Source organism: Natator depressus, chromosome 1 (genome assembly GCF_965152275.1).
Source record: "Natator depressus isolate rNatDep1 chromosome 1, rNatDep2.hap1, whole genome shotgun sequence".
In the NCBI taxonomy this organism is placed as follows: domain Eukaryota; kingdom Metazoa; phylum Chordata; order Testudines; family Cheloniidae; genus Natator; species Natator depressus.
The window spans coordinates 194,646,589-194,668,925 of NC_134234.1; the positions used below are offsets into that span (position 1 = coordinate 194,646,589).

Sequence of the window (22,337 nt, forward strand, 5' to 3'; positions counted from 1 at the left end):
CCCAAACAGTATTTCAGGTGTATGGCCAACCCCAAAGTCCTAGGTATTAATTACCTGGCTGGGTGACACCCATAACTCTTATTCACAAAACAACCCGTACCCATCTAAACCCTATCATGAATCCAGATAGACTCGTTGGTAGTCAACTGGGTGTGGGGGCAGCTCTCCTGTCTGCTTTAGTTCAACAAAGCCTACACCATCGGGTTCTGCTCCATCCTGCAGCTGGTCAAAAAGACCTCTCCACTTACTCAGTTGCTGTCCTGTCCAACCTAGTCCCACTCTACAGAGTCAGCTCTGTGCAGAGCTTGGAATTTCTGAATCAGGCATCCTAGATAGATCTCCTTAGTTGCATTTATTGAGCTCCTCAGCTCCCAGCCCAGCCAGAGTCCACTCTATGTCCATTCAAGGTGACTAACTTTTTACGGGGTATAGCTTGCGCAATTCATGTGCCCATTCATAACTCCAGTTACAGTAACAAACGATTGGCCTTCAGAAAACCAGAACACAAACTCCAAATAATGCAACACTATATTAACTAAGCTACACTTTCTCCTGTGAGGGAACCAGAGCATTCCATCCTTCTAAGCCTTGTAGCTGTGAGTTTATATCTGTTTCTACAATGTCTAAGACGTATGGGGGCTCTAGGAGGTACTGTAATCCAAATAATTAATTTATGTTCATGAAACTTCTTGTTAAACTTCTGCTTCTGCCTTTCGTTGTTAGTCAAAAAAGTGTCTAGTGCTCTATTGCCATTTGAAATCTAAATGCTTTTATCTTGTCTGCTCGAAGTCTGCAAAATGTAACAAAAATAGTGTGCAACAAATCCAATATGAATAAAATAAAATGTTTATCACCTACATTTCACCTACATTTCATACACTAAAAGTGGCCATATAGAATGCTTTTTGGTGTACTTGGGATCAGTGTGGTTGATTATTCCATTAATAAAATACCTCATGTGGCAATAGCTTCTTAAAGTATAGATCAGCACGGTTGGCTTAAATAGCAAACCAGGATGTATTGTATAACTAGTGAAAAATATGTGATTCGGCTCTAATGGGGAATTTTCATGGACTTGACCCATCATATAATAAAATAGATATAAATAAAATACACGGTTTTATATCCAAACTTTCATGAAACATACGGATAGGTTTCAGTTATTACCATGCTGCTGCACTGTAAATCAAGGGAAAGACATTTGCAGCTTTTAAGTTATAAACTTGGGTTGATGATGCACATTACTAAACCATTCTTCACTTTGTTTGTTTGTTGAGAAAGCTGCTGTTGGAGAACTCTTGTGGTATCTGGCTGCCTCAAGTCTCCTTGACCTTTGTCAGTATGGCATAGAGACCACACTGGTGGCTCTGATAGGTGGTCTCCTCCTGATGATCAGGGATCTCTACCGATGCTGTTGGTCATGATTAGGGCTATGATTTTGTTACTGAGGTCACAGAAATCGTGAATTTGAATAGTGTGTGAACTGTTGGAAATGGCTGTTTGATTAGCCCCACAAGCTGAGCAGCGTTGCAACCTGGCACATGGGGTCACAGTGCCACCCAGGGTTGTCCTGCCGGCTCCTCCAGCTACGGGGAGCTGGGCCCAGCCCTGTGGGACAGAAGCTGCCACTGCAGGGTAAATGCAAGGTGAGCTCATTCTCCAACTACCCTCCAGACCTTGCCTTTCAGCACCCTCACTATATTCTTGGGTATGTTGATGTAGAAAAAACTACATTATTTGGTGACCTTTCCCTGACTTATTTTTCCCTGCACCCCGCCATGAAATTTACTAAAAATTTCCATGCCAAAATCGTAGCATGAATCATGATGTGTTTTTTATTCACTAGTGAATCCCAGGATGTCAGTACAGAGCGTGCCCTTCAGGGGATTTGGGACTCAGGAAATTTGAGTTCTTTTCTTAGCTGTGCAACTGACCTGCTGTATATGACTTTGGGCAAGTCACTTCACCACTCTGAGCTTCTATTTCTCCCTCTGTAAAATGGGGATAATGATCCTTATCATCTTCCATAGAAGTGCTTTGTGATCTACAGAAGAAAAAATTTATTTAAGAGCTTAGAACTGTTGTTACCACAAACTCAACTTTCCTTCAATACACACAATGAATTAATAAAATAGGAATAGACATCATGTGCCATAGGGAAGGCGGGAATTGCTCCACTCTGAATAATTCCTTCTATTTCACCAAAAGTGTCAGTCTACACCAAGAGTTCTTCTTCGAGGACTGTCCCGTTGGGTGCTCCTCTTTGTGTGAATCTGTGCCAAATGTAATCGGAGATTTTTAGTAGTAGTACCTGGTTGGGTCACACATACGCTGTCCCCATCTTGTGCCGCGTCTGGCGTTACATAGTGCTGTGTGACCAACCCCCCTCAGTTCCTTGTCTGCCGCTCTCGGCTTGAGACAGAACACAAAGTTTATAACCCAATTAGTTAGTTCAGTTAACTCATCCCCATTTATTTTTCTTCTCTTAACTGAAACAAACTCCTAAGAATTTTTTTTTATTAGTATACCCCTTAGTGTAGTATAGTTACCCTCCCTCATGGGAGAAGCCCTAATCTAAGGGGCATGCCCAGTTCCCCGGGTTTTAAACTTTGTGTCACTTGCCAGTCATCAATCCCGGGCTCGGATTGGCATTCAGTGTGTCCACTGCCTTGGCGAAATGCACATTCCACGGAAGTGGTCCCACTGCCACATTTTGAAAGCCCGTGCCAGGAAGATGAGAGACCTACAGCTAAAACTCCTCATGATGAAGAAGTCTCTGCACCCAGTCTCTGATCCTGGATCACAGGCCCCTCCTGGGCACGGTCTCCAACAGCAGCATCCGAAAGAGGTTCCCCACCACCCTCTCAGAGGAAGAATCACTCCCCCAAAAAGGCGACAAAGAAATAGGCTCCGACCTCACTATGTTGGGAACCTGCCAAAAATAGATATTCTCTGACCTGTCAGACCACATCGGTACCAACTGCACCAAGGCCATCCACCACTGAGGTACTGGGACCATCCGGTACCGTGCGAGCAAATGAACCTAAGCAGGCTGGCTCAGAAAAAGTCAAAAAAGGGAAACCTACGATCCCTGCCTTGGTACCGATGCAGCCGCTCAAACATATGGCACCGAGCAGCTCAGCAGCGCTGCAGTCTCTGGCCTCCACAGACCTAGTGCACAACTCTCAGCACTGACACTTGCAATAAAGGTATTGGTACCACCAACAGCATCCTCCTTCGTACCGATGCTCTCAATAACGGAGCAGTTTCTCCACCATAAAGATCTTCTGGTCTTCTCAGCACCAGAATCTCCAATCCTTGAGACCGACCTTACTCCGGCACAATCGGTACCCTGCCAACTTACCACACCACCCAGATCAGCTCCTCCTTTATCCAGCGACAAGGATGATGACGATGAAGGGGAAATCTACTCCTCCCATCACTCCTCGCCTATCCGCACAGCTACTAGACCAGGATCACCAGAGCACCATGAATACCACCCCGGACCTGAAACTCAAGGATGGTACAGACACCCATGGATGCCGCCAACTATGTCATTTCCATCACTGTGGCCTTACTGGGACCCATGGCTGCAGAGCGCCAACGCTACCCTAAGTTTCCCAGTCCACACAGGGAGAGATCGAAGTATTCCCCATCACCCTCTGTACCTGGACCCTCTGAACCTCCAGAAGAGGCAGTGGAGGAACTGGAGGAGACTTTGGATCAGGAAGTCACACCAGCTGCCAATTTTTCATCCTTCTCCACAGATGAAGCTATCATGCCCCCACCACGCATGATGGGGGATAACTTTAAACAGTTCCAGGAACTATTTAAGAGGATCGCGGATTCCCTGAATATATACTGCTGGAAGAAGTTGCGGGGTCCCAAGACAAGTTGCTGGACATCCTCCAGACTTCAGCCTCCTCCAGGATTGCCCTCCCAATAAATGAGGCTCTTGTGGACCCGGCCAAAACCATCTGGTACATCCCAGCAACAATTCCACCCACCTGCAAAAGAGCGGATAAAAAAAATACTATGTCCCTTCCAAGGGGATGGAATTTCTATTTTCACACCCTACACCAAACTCTCCGGTGGTAAAGGCCATGAATAAGCAGGGCAGACAAGACCATTTCAGTTCCATGCCATATGACAGGCACTAGAAGAGATTGGATTTTTTGGGGCATACATTTTCCTCTTCAGCGATCCTACCAGAATCCCGATCCTACAGCTCAAGATCGCTAATTACAAGGCACTGATGGGAAGTGGGAGGGGGCGGATAGGGGACGGGGGCCAGGCTGTTTGGGGAGGCACAGCCTTCCCTACCCAGCCCTCCATACCGTTTTGCAACCCCGATGTGGCCCTCGGGCCAAAAAGTTTGTCCACCCCTGCAGTAGACAGAGACCACTCCCTTCTCAGCCCTCGACATCCCAACAACCTCCCACTAAACAACAGTTTTGAGAGTTTGGTCAAGGACATCTTCTATTGCTGGAACCATCCGACACCATCCATCCATTCGGAGACCATCTGACTCCATTCCACCCAGCGTGGTGAAACATCACGACAGACAAATGGGTACTAGAGATTATCGAGACTGGTTATTTCATCCAATTTAACTCCATCCCTCCCTGTCCCTCTTCAGGGACCCTTCTCACAAACACCTACCACGACAAGAGGTAAACCACCTCATACGTGTGGACACAGTAAAACCAGTACCAACACAACACAGGAGAAAGCATTTCTACTCCCATTATTTTCTAACCCAGAAAAAAAACAGAGGATGGAGACCCCATTCTTGACTTAAGAAGCCTCAACAAATTTGTGAAGATCCAGCGATTCAGGATGGTCGCACTTGCAACAATAAATCCAGCATTAGAGTGAGGGACTGGTTCTCACCCTTAACCTCCAGAGTGCATATTTCCACGTATCGATACATCCTTCACACAGGAGGTTTCTCAGATCTGTTCTCAGCACAGATCATTACCAATACAAAGTACTTCCTTTTGGCTTGTCTGCGGCTCCACGGGTAGTCCTTGCAGTGGTGGTGGCTCACTATGCAGACAAGGGGTCATACTGTTCCCCCTGCTCAAAGCTTCGACATGAGAAGGGGCGCTAGAAGCTACTCAGAAGACAGTAGCTCTTTTCATAAAGCTGGGTCTACAGATAAACAAAAATCAATGTTCCCACTCGTGCAGAGTCCATCGGGGCCTACCTCGACACTCTGGAAGCCACAGCCTCTCTGCCCCAGCACAAGTTTACCATTCTAGTCAACCTAATCACTACAATGCAAGCCAGCCCACAACCATCGGCCAGGACGTGCCTCCAAATGTTAGGCCATATGTCAGCAACAGCACTTGTCATCAAGCACAGCAGACTGCACGTGTGATGCCTGCCAGGCTGGCTCAGGACAATATATATTCTGCACAGACGCAGTATAAACAAGCATCTTATGATGTCAAGCAAAGTAAAAAATTCTCTACTTTGGTGGATTCCGAGACACAGTGTTTGCACGGGAGTTCTCTTTGCACAGGACCCCCCTCCCTCCACTTGGTGATAAAACAGATGCCTCATTGCTAGTTTGGGGGGCAACAACCACATAATCCAAGGCTGCTAGTCCCACTGGAATCAACATGCTGGAGGATTCTCTGCTCCTTGAAGTCTTTAAACCACGATTTGAGGACTTCAATAGCTCAGACATAGGTGAGAGGTTTTTTGCAGGAGTGGGAGGGTGAGATTCTGTGGCCTGTGTTGTGCAGGAGGTCAGACTAGATGATCATAATGGTCCCTTCTGACCTTAGTATCTACGAATCTATGAAACATTACACATAAACTTACTGGAACTGCAGGCAGTCTGAAATGCATGCTTACGCTTCCTACCCGTGATCAGGGACAAGGCTATAAAAGTGCTGATGGACAGTGCTGCTTGTATGCTTTACATAAACCCCCAAGGAAGGGCACAGTCACACTCCCTATGCACGGAAACTATGTGACTGTGGAAAATCTGCTGCAACATCTCAGCCTCCTACCTGCCAAAGCACCACAGCAGATGCACTGAGCAGAAAATTTTCCTGGGACCACGAGTGGGAAATGAACAGCAGGGTACTGCAGAACCTATTCAGACACTGGGGCTTCCCAACTATAGACCTCTTTGCAACAAACCAGAATGCCAAATGCCCATACTTCTGCTCCAGAGCAGGACCAGAATCCCAATCTCTCAGCACTGCTCCAGAGCAGGACTGGGATCCCAATCTCTCAGCAATGCTTTTCTCCTCAAATGGGATACATATCTACTGTACACTTTTTTTGTCCAACCCCTCTCCTAGCCATGGTCATGCACAAGATAAGGACCAGCAACTCCAGAGGTAGCCCCCACGTGGCCCAGACAAAGGTGGTTTCCTTACCTCCTGAAGATGGTTGTGTGCCCACCACAGGTTTTTCCACTTGTGCCTCATCTCCTGTCTCAGGATACAGGCCATGTCTATCACCTGAACCTAGCAAGACTCCACCTGAAGGCATTGCTACTCCATGGTTCCGTGACAGTGAAATGACCTGTTCAGAAGGGGTAAGGGACATTCTTTTAAATAGCAAAAGGCCTACTACACAATATACATAGCTACTTCTACAAATGGAAGAGATTCCGTCCCTGGTGGCAGAATAGGCAAATAATGGCAACTACCTCTCCTTCACCAATGGTCTTGGATTACATCCTGGAATTCAAGAAATTGGGTCTCTCAATGAGCTCCATTAGAGCGCACCTTGCAGCAATCGCAGCATTCCACCACAAAGTGGACGAGTTCTCCATCAGCCTCACACAACACTATGCCATAGAGAAACACTCGCCATCAGATGCTCTACTTGGACTTACGCTCTCCTCGCTTCTACTTCAGAGTTTTCACACTAGAGATTCTGTGATAGCGAAGGAACCTTTACTTTTTTTTATAAGATGAAAAAATTCCCTCCCCCCAGGTAGATTTTCTGCATTTAAACATCATATGGCTTATATAAAGTGACCTTAAAGCAGCTTGGATACCCACACTGCTGAGCATGCAATAAATATTTAAATTAGATTAGATAGGCTTTTAAAATAAAAAAAATGAACCCATGGTTATGCTTACAAATGCAGATGCCTCATTTACAAAATATTTGCCCATTATGAGAACACTTGCGAGTATTTCTGTTTTGTGTGAAGATTTACAATAATTGAGGCAATCGTTAGTTTTATGCGTTAAACTTTGAAATAAAAATTATCCTACCAAGTAGCTGTGGGAGACTGTCCTTTGGTATTTGGCCATAAAGAACCTACCGAGGGTAATCAGCATGCTGCTCAGGTCTTCAGAGACGAAGAAACAGTTGGAAATTCCACAGTTTGGATTAAACTATTCAGCCTCTTTGTGGGGAACTTTTAAATGAAGTGTTGGCAACCAAAGCATGAGAATAGTGGCATGTTTTTTAAATTTTGTCTCTTCAGATCATTTGATCTCTTGGAAATTTGCTACTTGGGAAGCAGTCTCTTGCAGCTCCAGTTCATAGCACTGTGATAAATTCACCAAGTACCCACTTCCATTAATAAGTGATTCTTTGTGAATCAGCGGGAATATTTAATTGTCCAATATAACATTCAAGATAGAAAATAACCTAAATGCCTGTCCATTGTTTTGCGTTAATTGCTAATTTAAAATGTACGCAGTTGCCTACTACTTATTTATGTCAGGGTTTCTCACACACTCCAAAGCAGGGGCTCTTCCTTGCTGTGACCGCAGAATAAGTCCTCTAGGCTTTACTGTAATACAAATAATGATAATGAGGAAAAGAATAAACTATTGTTTTTCCATACACTCCCCACACTGCCTAGAGCTCCTGGAAAGCTGCTGCTGGAAAGTGAACCACAAAGGATTTTGAATGTTAGAGACTTTGGTGAAATTACCTCTGTATCTTCTCTTTTTCTCAACCACGTTCCTTACAATAATTTAAAAAACAAACCAAAAAACAACAGGAGCTATATGTGTCTCAGAGGCCTCAGTGAATGGGTTAGCTTTCAGGTTTGCATGACAGGCACAAGCTGACAGTCGTCAGTTCAAGGGAAGGAACTGATACATAACCGGAAACTGGAACAGAAAGAAGGGAAAAGAACATGAGCAGGAGCCTTTGTACAGTAACATCAGCAAGACGTGCAATTTTCCGTTGCTCCGAGGCAGGCAGATCACCACGGAGGTGTATGTTATAGTTGTTAATTTCTGAGTGGTTTTTAGGTCAGTGCTTGGCTGTGTGGGTGGTGGGGAAAAAACACATTGTGCACTGACATTGATATTCTTACCCATATTGCTAGTTCAGTACCTCAGACTGCATCCATTAGCGTGGGTGCATCACACACGAAAAGACATCAGTGTAGGAGAGGAGGGGATTTGGGAAACAGCTTTGAGTGGAGTGGCCACGTTTGGCTCAGCCATGTAGGGGGTGTACAGGAGTGACTTGGTACCAGGTAGCAGCCCCGGGCCTTACTGCTGTAAGGAAATGGGAATGCTCTGGCCACCTCTCCTCACAGCACAGCAGCAGAATAGGAAAGCCACAAATGGCAGGGGCCCTGAGCACCGTTAAGGAGAAGAGGAATGAGAAGCAGGGCTCTCCCCAGGCGGTAACAGTAGGGAATTGGCAGCAATTGTTCAGCCTCCTGGATTTGAGTTGTGGGGATGGGAGCAGGTCTTTGCTTTCTGCAAAGCCACATAGGCATCAAAGCCAGAGGAGGGACCTCAACGGCGCAGTGTGACTGGAATCATTCTTGCTTTTCTACTTTGTTTTACTTTTCCTGCATTCTGCCTTGGTCCCAACTAGAGCTGCCACCTGTCCAGGTTTCCCCAGGATTGTCCCTTTTTTGAGGTAGCTGTCCTAGGAAATCGGTAACAGAGCTCAGTACATGCTGCCAGCTGTCCAGTTCTGTGGGCTCAGGATCATCCCATATGTCCTGGCTTTTGCATCCCAGAGGTAGCAACCCCACTCGGGAGGAGTGTTCAGGAAATATTGGTGTTTAGGCCTACGCCATAAAATATTGCTGTGGGGAAGGTTAAGAGAGAGACATCCCCAAGTGAGGTGCATTGTTGTTAAAGGACTATATATCGCACTGAGGTATATTCAGACAGTTGGATCTTTCGCCAGCCCCACCTCCTGAAAGACATACATTACTTGCTCCCCTGCCAGCATTAACAACAGGATAAGGTATCACTGGAGCATTAAAACAAACAGTAAGGACCTGCATGCAAGCTCTCTGTGCATAGACAGAGGGGTCTTACATTATTAGGAACAGTGTGTCTAACTGTTTTCAGAGTAAGAAGCTTGATACTTTATGCTCGTCCTGGAAGCCAGTAGCATCAGAGAGAGTGTATGCATGGGTGGTTTGCTTGACCATGACAATCAAGAATACAGTATGTGTTTTGTTTCTAATTTTATTCTCCAGTTATGAATTCCAGGTGAAACCCAAAAACCCTCTCGGTGAAGGTCCAAGCAGCAATAAGGTCCCATTTAATACTGAATCAGGTAAGAGCTTCAACAGATGTATCAGTTTATCAGTGAAAACCATGACAATGTGTTCAGCCAAAAAGGCGATGTAAACTTGACCCTTAGGTGTTTTTGATTATGGATGCAGTGTAGCCTAGTGTACAGGGCACTGGACTCAGACTCGGGAAACCTGGAGTCCCTTCCTGCTCTGCCACTGACCTGCTGGGTGGCCCTGGGCATTTCACTTTACTTCACTCTGTGTCTCTGCCTCCCAGTATGTAAATGACAAATTCCCATACTCCTTTATTGACGCAGGAGAGAGTTGTGGTTTAACTATGGAAGGTGTACAAAGGCTTACACTGAATCCAGGGATTTTTTTTTTAATGGGTAGTGTGGCATCTTAAATCCAAAGATTTGTTATAGTAGATCCATGTTTATGTTTGTATCCCTCTATCAGATAGCTCTGCAAACAGACAGGCCTTTGCACCCAGTGATATATAACGGATTTACACACACAGCACACTTTTGCAATTTTGCTTTGTTGCCCATGCTTTTCCCACTGTCTGCAATATAGGATTGTTTTAATTGTATTACTGTTTATATCACGATAGTGCCTTGGGGCTTAACCGAGATCAGAGTCCCTTTGTGGTAGGCACTGTATGTGTGTGTAAATAGATATCTAGAGAGAGAGAGTCACTGCCCTAAGTGGGTTACAGTCTACATAAACAAGACACACTTGCTGCAGGAATAGGAAACAGAAGCACAGAGAGATTAAATGACTTGCCCCAAATCATCCAGCAGGTCACTGGCGGATCTGAGAATAGAATCTAGGTGCCCTGGGTCCTAATCCAGTGTTTTACCCACTGGATTGACGCTTAGTGGAATAGGGTCAATGTGAGCATAGGAAATATATTCTTTAAAATTAAGGATTACTCATTTAGCAGATTGGTATAGGGCCCTCAAAAATATGTATCTAATGCATCTGGAAGCTAGAGTGCTATTTGGAGCTTTGTCATGTGTGTAAAATGGTGCAATAAGCAAAGTTAGGGTGACCAGATGTCCGGATTTTATAGGGACAGTCCTGATTTTGCGGGCTTTTTCTTATATAGGCTCCTATTACCCCCCTACCCCCGTCCCTATTTTTTACACTTGCTGTCTGGTCACCCTAAGCAAAGTCCCACCTGACTTGGCTATGGGGAACAGAAAGAATCACTCAGTACGGCATTGCACTATCTATCCAAGATCCAGCTTCTCTAGAAGCCAGTTACAAAATAGCCATTGACTGCGATAGAAGCAGGAGCTATTCTTATATTTAGAGTCAGCTGCCTATTGTTGATAGTACTCTGAACTAGTAGGCACTTACTGTGTACCATGCCTCTTTAAAGGGACACTATCAGGTTTAACATTTTTAAGTCAAATCCTTCAGTGCTTTCTCACTGAAATTAATGGGCATTTTGACAGAGTGACAGGTAAATGGAAAATGAGTAAGGAATTCAGAATATGTCCCACATATTTTAAGAAAAATTGATACCCTCTTGTGTTACTAATGTATCTTAGATTATTAAACTTGAAAGAACCATTTATATTTTAATGCCATTTCATGATTTCGGATGGTTATTTTTTTCCCTTCACTCTGTGTGGACAATGGAAATAAACTGGTCGGTTTCACTTTTCCCTAATCACTTTCCACACGTTCTCCATTTCTCATTCTCATGGACTAATGTAAAGCTGCAACATTTGGGCAGCAGGCACTACAGAGGAATTCTTTAAAATAATAATCAATTGTCTACATTGAAATTTTAAAAATGCCATGGAAATATGTTGATTGATGATAAGCTTTGTAATCTTTTTTTTTTTTTTTAACAAAACCAAATTTTACTGGTAGTGACCCATTAATAATGTTTTTAAAAACTCAGTGATGCGGTAATTCCAAATAGTTACATGAGCAGTTTATTTCTTTAACTTACACAAAAATGTAGCGACCTCAACTTCCCAAAATTGTTGCTGTTTTACAGATTATAGTTTATGTCAACCATAGAAAATCACTTTCTAGTGTGCTTCTGTAGAAATATCAGGAGAGGTTATTTTACAGTGTCTGATTGCATGTTTGCTTTTCTCCCCAGCGGACCCAAGAGTGAGTGAGCCAATTTCAAGTAAGCCCTTTATGCATAGCATGCTCTAATCAAAACGTTTTTCTGAAGTAAGATAACGTACTACTTTATGACAGGAGTGGTTGTGCTGTCCCAGCTACACATGCCATGGAACAGAACAGCATTCACACATGATTTCACTTCTTCCATCTATGTAACTTGTAAGGAATTCCTGCCAGTCTAAATGTTTACCTGAGCACAGCACAATCAATGTGATGTGGTATTCCCGCGGCAGCTAAAATGGCTTGGAACCAACGTACACAAATGAGCCGTGGACAGCTTGTGTTTTCTCAGCCCTGTTGTTAAATCAATAGAAAGTTCTGTAAAAAGAATACGCTATTTCTCACTTAGTAAGTGACTTAACAGAATGCAAGTCAAAGTCCGCTATTTGTCTGTCATTGTGCTGAAATGTATGCCATGAAAAATAGTCAGCTTTGAAAGGCTTTAACCCAGTTCCTTCTGAAGTCAGTGGTAACGCTCCTGTTGACTTCAGTGGGAGTTGGGGCAGGCTCTAAAAGAGCAGAAGAGACCCCTTTCAGCCTAAGGGCCTGTGTTTTGCACTTAGTACTGAAGTTGCCTTTAAAAAGTTGCAAATAGCCGACACTGTGGAAAGGAAGAATATCTCATCTTGTTTATCATGTAGCTTGCTGCAAATTAACGGTGCCCTAATTTGTACCCTCTCTGTTAGAAAAGCTGTGGAATCACAATTCCCCCACTACTACTATATGTTACCCACTTTTATAAGTTGTAGCTGTATCTCAATACACATACAAATATTTGTCTCCCTGACATAGCAATGCACGCTGTACATAAAAGGGCCAGATTTTGATCTGAGTTACAGCAGCCTAAATCTGGAGCAACTGTTTGCCTCAGTGGAGTTATTCCAGACTTACACCAGTGCCAGAACCAACCCCAAAGTCAGGTCCCTCTGTGAAAAACTTGGAAACGTGTTTGTAATATTTCTTATGACTCCGTTTCCTTGGTCATTTTTTGTATTGCTGCCTGCCTGAGTGCGTAGAGTTAAATCATAAAAATGTTGTTAAAGAACCCAGGAATGGTAAAGATAAGACAGCCTCTTGGATCCACTGCTTCAAAAGAATTAAGAGAATAATTGCTGGGCCATCAGTTGTGGGGAGAAGTTACCTCGCTGGCTCCATCCAAGATAGGATGCTGTTCTCTTCCCAAGACTAAGCCTCAGGTCAAAGGAGACCTAACCCCTTAAATATGCTAAAAAGTTGGGTGAGCTGAGAGCCTGGCCAAGAATTGTCAGCAAAAAGGCTGACAGTGAGACATTCAGGGACAGGGAGAGGACTGCAATCAGTGTAGGCTGTTCCTCCCAACTCAGAGATGGTGAATAACCCAGACCACACTAAGCAGTGGATGGAGAGGTTAAGCTTAGGTAAGGAGATATGCTTGTAGGTTTTGGTTGTTTTAAAATCCACTTCTCTAAGCACTGTACACCTTCTGGGCAAAATAAATGACACTTTGTTTGAAGAAGCTCTTTGTGTATCACTGCAAAAGTTTGCTGATAGAGGTCCCCAAAAGAGAAACCTTGGCAGGGACCAATCCCAGCTGGACTTGCTGAATTACTCATGGTCGATATGTAGGAGGCTGTAATCCAGATCCTGGTCTGAGAGTGGGTGAAATGTGGAGAGGGGCCTGACACGTGTGGGAGTGGCTCAGTGCAACTCTCAGAAGGCACAGCTGTGCAGCCTGCCAGGGACTGGGACACACTACTCCTATATTTTGCTGCTTACAAATTCCATAAAATATCCTTCAAAATGCAGGTGACTGGTGCTGTTAATATGTTCCAAGTAGCATCCTTTTGCATTTGGGTTTCTGGTCTTCTCTACTCATTTGAATGTGTTTGTCACGCCTAGTTTTGTATGGCAGTATCATTAATTCCACTCTTTCTTCTTCTCCTGCAGTGGGAAAAGATGCCATCTGGACTGAAGTCCCATTCAATTCCGACTCCTATTCAGAGTGCAAAGGGAAACAGTACGTCAAGAGGACCTGGTACAAGAAGTTTGTAGGCGTTCAACTGTGTAACTCCCTGAGATATAAGATTTACCTCAGTGATTCACTTACAGGTAAGGGAAACCCAAGGCAGTGTTAATGTATTTTTATAGCTGTGACCCAAATTACACGATACACATACAGTCATCTAGGTTCGTCGTACCCATGGGCCTGGACTGAATGGTTTTAAAGGATGATCAGGCATGCATATGCTACTTACCTTGCAAATGTGGATACGGATGTTCCAAGATTCACAAGTTACTATTAATAGTACCTGTTTTATGGTACCCAAAACAGTGCTGGACACGTGACAGAACATTTACAAATATAACGGCCCTCTCCTGTCCTGAAGAGCTTACATTCTGTGGTGTCAGTCTTGCATTAAAACCCTGTGCCTGCACAGTTCTTCATGCATAGTTGGGGCCTAATATTAGATGGGATGCCATAAGAAACAGAGAAGACAGGAGCAGATGCAACGGAGCAGGGATTACAGTACTCTCCTGCTGGGACCCAGTTTGGCCTGTAAACATCTTGTGGCTCTTTTCTGAATGACGACGTTTTATGGGGATTGTTTTAATGTATTTTCTACACGTGGCTTTGTATCTCACTGTAATCTTTTCCTCACCTACTTTCACTTTTTTGTTTTAAATCATGCCCGTTTGTTTTGGGGTTTTTTTTTTAAAGCCCTGTTCCCCCTCAACCCCAACATACACACTTGTATTATTAACACTAGCCTTTTTGACATAGTTTCTTACCCCTCGCTCATTACACTCAGGTTATTGAAACCCTCTAGTAAGTGCTGGCCTCTGTTTTGTTTCTTTGTCTGCCAGTGGTTTGGTTTATTTCCAAATGTTTGTTGTGCCTTGATACACATGTGCACTCATCTCGAGAGTTATACAGAGCTTTTGTTTCAGTTTTCCATTTATTTATTGATAAATTGTTGGGCAGTTTTTGGGAGACCTCTCATCAGGAAACTTTTGTAGGTGCAGCTCCTTGGGTGCTACAACTAGTAGGAGAACTAGTGCAAATGTCACTGGTTCTACCACCTTGCTCTGTAACTCTGCTAAAAGTAGGTGTAGGTGACACGGGGCATGTATAGACTAGGAAAATAGGTTGTGTTTTAAAACGTGGTGGGTGAGGTGATTTCTAAACGTGGACGTTGGTACCTAATGTAGGCAGGGCAAGTTGTGTTTAGAAATCCATTAGCCTGTCCTGGTCATCCCTGGGTTCCTCCTTGCTTCAGTATAGTTACCCCAAGGCAAAAAACTTCAGTGTAGACAAGGTCTCAGTCACCACCACTGTGGTGTTTCAATGACAAGGGGTGCCACTGTAGAGCCCAAAATACGAAGAGTAGCACAGACCCTGTGTAACCTATGGGGGGAATATCCCCCCAAAGGTGAGAAGTAGGCTGATGTGCCTGTTATGTGCAGTCGTATCAAAACCCAGAAACGGTCGCTGAAAGATGCAAATTTTAGGGCCTGATCCTGTCAGGTGCTGCAGACCTCCCATGAGCAGCTAATTCCCTTCCACCCTTCCTGAAATCAGTACCCCAGAGCTAGCACCTCACGGAATAAGGCCCATAGTTGAGAGTAGGGAGCAGGAAGGAGAGCAGAGAACATATAGGGATGCTGGACAGACCATTCCAAAATAATAAGCAGCTATGCTGCCTGGCTCTTCCCCTCAGCCCCAAAACACACAGGAGGAAACCCCTGTGGGTAATTTTAAGTTAATATCTTTTATGTAAATAGTGTCTTGACAATTATGTAAACAAGATAGACCATTTTAAAACAAAGATCATTCATTCTTTGCTATGGTACTAGCTATAATCAGAGAGACCAACTGACCGCTCTATTTGGAGTCAGGAAGGAATTTCCCCCCAGATCAGATTGGCAGAGACCCTGGGGTTTTTCAGCTTCCTCTGCAGCATGCAGCACAGGCCACTTGCAGGTTTAAACTAGTGTAAATGGTGGATTCTCTGTAACTTGAAGTCTTTAAATCCTGATTTGAGGACTTCCGTAATTCAGCCAGAGGTTAGGGATCTAATACAGGAGTGGGTGGGTGGGGTTCTGTGGCCTGCAATGTGCAGGTCGTCAGACTAGATGATCACAATGGTCCTTTCTGACCTTAAAGTCTATGAGATGACAAAACTGCCAGTCAGACATAGCACACTGTAACACTAGTCTGTGGAAGAAATAGCTGTGCTAATCTAAAATGTAACACAGTCCTAAATCAGATGAATTAACGCTGCTTCAATCTCAGAACAAATATCTAATGTAACAATGGCCAATTTTCTTTTATCTGTTTGATTTTGTTGCTGTTCTTGCTGGAAGAATGGTGATTTATTGGCAGGACAATCACCAAGGCAGCCAGACTGTATTCATTACACTTACAAAGTATGGCTCTCTCACTTGTATTGTTTAACCGACACCAGATCAGTTGCCACAATATTTGAATGTACTGGAATGTTTATCCAATACATATAACATTGTGTTACATTTTTCACCATTCTTTCACATGGCGAAGGCTTCTGTACTGTAGTGGAAAAATTTCCAGTTCTAAGGCAAAACTCAGCCCTGATGTAGGTCAGTACAACTCCATTGAATTCAATGGAACTATGCCCACCTGTATTAGAGCCAAATTGAACCTGTAATGTCCAGCAAACTGAGGAACCATCTTGTGTTACTGTACCTAACAGAGCCACACAGAGGTCTGATTTCCATCTTGAAGTGTGTATTCTAAAAGAACCTATTTAGGCTTAGTTATATTAAGGAATTAGTGATCTTCAATTTTTTGTTGGTAAAGAAAGTCCTGATAGCAAACTATGAGCAAGCCTGGGGGCTCAATCCTGTTCTGTTAACTTCAGTGATATCTAGATCAGGTCCTAAGATTTTGAAGGGAGGAAAACGCAACATTTCTCTCCTCAAAAATCCTTCCCATTTACCCTCTTTCAAACCCACTAAAGCCTGGGAAGGATAAGCAAGACGTAAAAACCTTTATCTGTGGAGATGAGACGCTCAATTGCAGAAATGTTAACATTTTGGGCCCATTTTCTGTACAATAAACAATTGTGAGATCTACGTGTTGGAAATCCACCCTATTAGCTAGTCATTACTGGGAGACGTCATCTCTTTCCTTTTTCGATATTTTTGCCTCCATGGCTCTGTGTGCACCCATGTGTGTAATATAAAAGATGTGGTAGTGAGTTGTGGGCTTTTTATTGGGTATTGAGTGTTGTTACAAAATCCTCAAGAAGCAGAGCACAGCCAGACCTACACTGTGCAAGACCATCCATGACGAGGAACACTGAAAAAAGGTCTAGTACAAAAACATGCTAGAGATAACTACAGAGTAGCTGCTAGTAAATAGTTGGTTATATTTAGAGTTTTGTCAATCTAAGATTTCTCTGGTAGGATCCATCACATATGTTCCTGATTAAGCAGAGCACTTAATCACATGCTTTTCAGTGCTTTGTTGAATTAGAACTGATCTCATGCATCATACTATGATAAATAGTATCATATTGCCCATGCTAATGTAGTTGAAGAAATAAGCTTCAGTTATTTCCCATTGGTATTGTGGGTGTAAATAAAAACATACATATATATGCTATGTATAATACCCACACAGAATATATATGTAAATAATATCTGATGATATGAGGGGCTGTTAAGGGAGTCTTGGCAGAAATTTGGGATGATCCCATTATTTGTCCGTCTGAGCCATGAGTGAGTTATGCAGATCATTTCAAAAGGTCATAATACCTCAAACTATCATAGTTAGTCACTTCCTTTGTTTCCATTTTGCTCATTTATTAGTTTCCCTCTGCTTTTCTCCCCTTCTGAAATATGTTAGAGAGATACTGGTAGGTTTTACAAAACCAAACATCAATATACACTTTCTCCAAGATATTTAAAAAACAAAATTTCCAATGAAAACTGTTTTTGTTCAGATTCAAATATTGTAGCATCATGATAGTGTGTGAGAGCCTGAAAGGGAAACTCCCTGCTGAGGAAAATTCTGACAGGTGAGTAATATACATGGTGAAATGTTAAAGTAGATCCTGCAAAAAAGATCTATCTATGCAGAGGCCTCCTGAAAGCCACATGGACAGATTTCTTTATAAGCTAGAGGCCTGCCTGTATTACTTGTTTCATTTTTAATCATTTAAGATGATGAGTTGAAAAGGAGTTTTTTGGAGTGTGTATTTATGTTGCAGTAGCTGAAAGCGACTGCGTATTAGTAATACAAACACTGAATAAAAGAGGAAAACTGCTCTATTCTAAACATGCCAATGCTGTTCCTATAAAACAGCAGCCTCTTCTGATCTAATTTAACAGTCCTCCTTAGCACTGCAATGTAAGCATTCCAGCAAATAATGTCAGCTAAAATAATTAAAAATTTAAATGTGGCCTTCAGCAGCTGCAATTTTGAGCTGCCTGAATATTCTTCATTTCAGTTTATAAATTTATCCAAGAGAAACTCCCTCCTAATGAGCACCGGAGACCAACTCTCCCATGGAAGAAACACAAACACAGCTGAAAACGAAAACCATAATAAGTGCCTTTCATAAGAATGGCCATACTGGGTCAGACCAGTGATCCATCTAGCCCACTATCCTGTCTTCTGACAGTGGCCTGTGCCAGATGCTTCAGAGAATGAACAAAACAGGCAATCATTGAGTGATCCAACCCGTCATCCACTGCTAGCTTCTGGCAAACAGAGGTTTAGGGACACCCAGACCATGGGGATGCATCCCTGACCATCTTGGCTACTAGCCATTGATGGACCTATCCGCCATGGACTTACATAATTCTTTTTTGAACCCCACTATAGTTTTGGCCTTCACAACATCCCCTGGCAAAGAGTTCCACAGGTTGACTGTATGTTATGTGAAGAAGTACTTCCTTTTGATTGTTTTAAATCTGTTGCCTATTAATTTCAGTGGGTGACCCCCTGGTTCTTGTTTTATATGAAGGAGTAACAACTCCTTATTCACTTTCTCCACACCTGTCATGATTTTATAGACTCTATCATATCCCCTCTTACTCGTGTCTTTTCCAGGCTGAAAAGTCACCGTCTTTTTAACCTCTCCTCAGATAACATTATTCGCTTTTTTGACTGCTGTTGTACACTGAGCTGATATTTTCAGAGAACTATCCACAATGACTCCAAGATCTCTTTCTTGAATGGTAACAGCTAAGGTAGACCCCATCATTTTGTCTGGATAGATAGGATTATGTTTTGCAATGTGCTGTACTTTGCATTTATCAACATTGAATTTCATCTGCCATTTTTGTTGCCCAATCACCCACTTTTGTGAGTTCCCTTTGTAACTCTTTGGAGTCTGCTCTGGACTTAACTACACCGGACCCTCGCTAGAACGCGGGATTTGGGATCCATGTGCGGCACCATGTTAACGCGGGGACCGTGTTAAAATGAATTCCAATTAAAGTAATTAAATTTGGGATCATGGCCGCGAGCATGTTATACGCGAATTCACACTATATAGACGCGCACTGTAGCAAGGGTACGGTGTATCTTGAGTAATTTTGTGTCATCTGCAAATTTTGCCACCTCGCTGTTTATTGCTTTTTCCAGATCACTTATAAACATATTGAAAAGCACTGGCCCCCTGGGGGACCCCACTATTTACCTCTCTCCTTTCTGAGAACTGACCATTTACTCCTCCCTTTGTTTTCTGTCTTTTAAGCAGTTACCGATCAATGAGAGAACCTTCCCTCTTATCCCATGACTGCTTACTTTGCTTAAGAGCCTTTGGTGGGAGAACTTTTCAAAAGTCCAAGTACAGTATCTCCACTGGATCACCCTTGTCCACATGTTTGTTGACCCCCTCAAAGAATTATAATAGATTGGCGAGGAATGATTTTCTTTTACAAAAGCTGTGTTGACTCTTCCCCAATAAATCTTGTTAATCTGTGTCTCTGATCATTCTGTTCTTTACTATAGTTTCAACCAATGTGCCAGGTACTTCAGTCAGGTTTACCAGCCTGTAATAGCCAAGATCACCTGTGGAGCCTTTTTTTAAAATTGGTGTCACATTAGCCATCCTCCAGTCATCTGAACAGAAGCTGATTTAAATGATGGGTTACAAACCACAGTTAGGAGTTCTACAATTTCATATACAAGTTCCTTCAGAACTCTTGGGTGAATGCCATCTGGTCCTGGTGACTTATTGCTGTTTAATTTATCAGTTTGTTCCAAAACCTCCTCTGTTGACATCTCAATCTGAAACAGTTCCTCAGATTTGTCACGTAAAAAAAATGGGTCGGGTCAGGTAAGGTAATCTCTCTCACATCCTCTGCTGTGAGTGCAGAGAATTGATTTAGCTTCTCTGCAATGCTCTAATCTTCCTTGAGAGCTTCTTTAGTACCTCGAGTGGCCAGTGGTCCCACTGATTGTGGAGCAGGCTTCCTGCTTCTGAGGTACTTAAAAAAAAAAAATTGCTATTAGTTTTTAAATCTTTGGCTAGTTGCTCTTCAAATTCTTTTTTGATCTACCTAATTTTACTTCACTTGCCAGAGTTTATGCTCCTTTCTATTTTCCTCAATAGGATTTAACTTCCACTTTTTAAAGGATTTATTTTTGCTTCTAACCTTTTACTCTGTTGTTTAGCCAGGGTGGCACTTTGTTCTTACCATGTTTTTTGATTTGGGGTATACATTTAATTTGAACCTCTATTATGATGATTTTAAAAAGTTTCTGTGGAGCTTGCAGGCATTTCACTTTTGTGACTGTATCTTTTAATTTCCGTTTAACTGGCTTCCTCGTTGTTGTGTAGTTCCCCTTTCTGAAGTGAAATGCTACTGCGGTGGACTTCTTTGGTATATTTCAAAAGGAATAGCAAAATTTCATGCACAAAGACTAGTCAACCAGAGATGAACATTTTGGCAAGGCATTTCCTCCAAAGGGAGCTTTTGTTTGTATCCTCCCCCTGCACAGAGTCAACATTTAGATCTATTCTGATGCAGCAAGATTGTTTATCTTTCATTTGGGAAGACATTGATAAATTGTTGGTCCTTGTTTGGGAGGATTTTACCTGTAAACTTGAACCTAATCATTGAGTTTAAGGGAACCAGGATTTAGCCCTTAAGCTCTTTGGATGTTTTATTGGTTTCAGAGTAGCAGCCATGTTAGTCTGTATTCGCAAAAAGGAGGACTTGTGGCACCTTAGAGACTAACCAATTTATTTGAGCATAAGCTTTCGTGGGCTACAGCCCACTTCATCGGATGCATTGATTGGATGTTTTATGTTATCAATCTTTGCTCATTTTAAGAATAATATGTAGGACAGCATTAATGAAGCAATGATTCATTTATCTGAAAATATTTTTTCTGTAGGTCCAGTAAGAGTTAGCTTGGTGTTTTTTCTCATGCTTCTCACCTAATGCATGAGTGGGTACATATTAGCTATTTAGTCATCTCTAGAATGTGAATTATATACACATTGTAAGCACAAAAATGGAGAGCAGGCTTGAAGAATCTGGCCTGCTATGTGTTAGATGTGGCCTATAAAAATTTCTCTGGAGTAATATTGGATTGCTTTTTCAATAGAACTTAAGAATGGCCATACTGGGTCAGACCAAAGGTTCATCTAGCCCACTGTCCTGTCTTCTGACAGTGGTCAATGCCAGGTGCCCCAGAGGGAATGAATAGAAAAGGTAATCCTCAAGTGATCCATCCCCTGTTGCCCATTCCCAGCTTCTGACAAACAGAAGCAGGATCAGATCAGCACTGATGTTATATAAAATATACTAATGTCAGGAGGAAAGAACATGGAAATTTGTGCTTTTGTCAAACAAAAGTGTTGCCTTTTTCATTAATTGGCATTGTGTTTGGGCATTTACACAATGCTGTAAAAATAGAGTTAGATCTTAATTGGGGGCAGCATCAGACTTAACATTGAGACAAAATGAATACTGGAACTCAACACCTGCTCAACTACAAAGGAACTAACAAAAGCTTTGATGTTGTTGTTCTTCAAAGGGTTCTCCTCATATTTTCTTTCCATTTTCAGGACAATTTTACAACATAGGAGACGAGAGGGGACATGGAGAAGATCATTGTCAATTTGTGGACTCATTTTTAGATGGACGGACAGGGCAGCAAGTTTTCCCAGACCAGTTACCAACCAAAGATGGTAAGTTCTAAAGAGTGTACTTGTAACAAAACTCTCCAAATCTCCCCCAACCCCATGGTCTGATTTTTCTCCTGCTGATGGCTTTAAGGCTAATACCCAGTCTGAGTTAGAGTCCCAAATTTAGCTATCTTCCCAGATCAAAACTATCCTTCGTGCCTGGGCATGATGCTATTCCACCCCATGCCCCCAAAACCATTAAGGATTAGCCAGCCTACAGTTGTCAGCCACCTGGGAGTTAGACCGTGTAAGAGTGATGCAACCTTTTATCCTGGAAAGGAAAGCCCTTTGACGTGCTCTTCACTTGGGGGGACAGAAGCATGATCTGAGTGTGGGACAGCATCAGGAGCTCCCGAGTTCTAATTGTGGCTCTGACACTGAATTCTGTGCTCTGCCTCAATTTCATCCATAATTTTGCATAACAGAGCTAATGTTGTGTATTTCCATCTTGGGCAGCATGGTGTGGTTTGATGATGAACAGTACTGTGATAGAGGGAAATTGTAACTAGTATGGTGGTAGATGGGAAGTT

At 42.8% G+C, this 22,337-nt stretch overlaps 1 protein-coding gene across 1 annotated transcript in view; it reads left to right on the forward strand.

Annotated features, from left to right (window-relative positions):
• The window catches only part of ABI3BP (ABI family member 3 binding protein), a 316,616-nt gene that overhangs the window by 290,708 nt on the left and 3,571 nt on the right, over nt 1-22,337 (forward strand). Inside the window, exons 52-55 of the mRNA XM_074973278.1 lie at nt 9,446-9,525; nt 11,610-11,639; nt 13,565-13,726; nt 21,688-21,810. Coding sequence (XP_074829379.1) covers nt 9,446-9,525; nt 11,610-11,639; nt 13,565-13,726; nt 21,688-21,810 — 395 coding nt within the window. The remainder of the gene's footprint in view (nt 1-9,445; nt 9,526-11,609; nt 11,640-13,564; nt 13,727-21,687; nt 21,811-22,337) is intronic.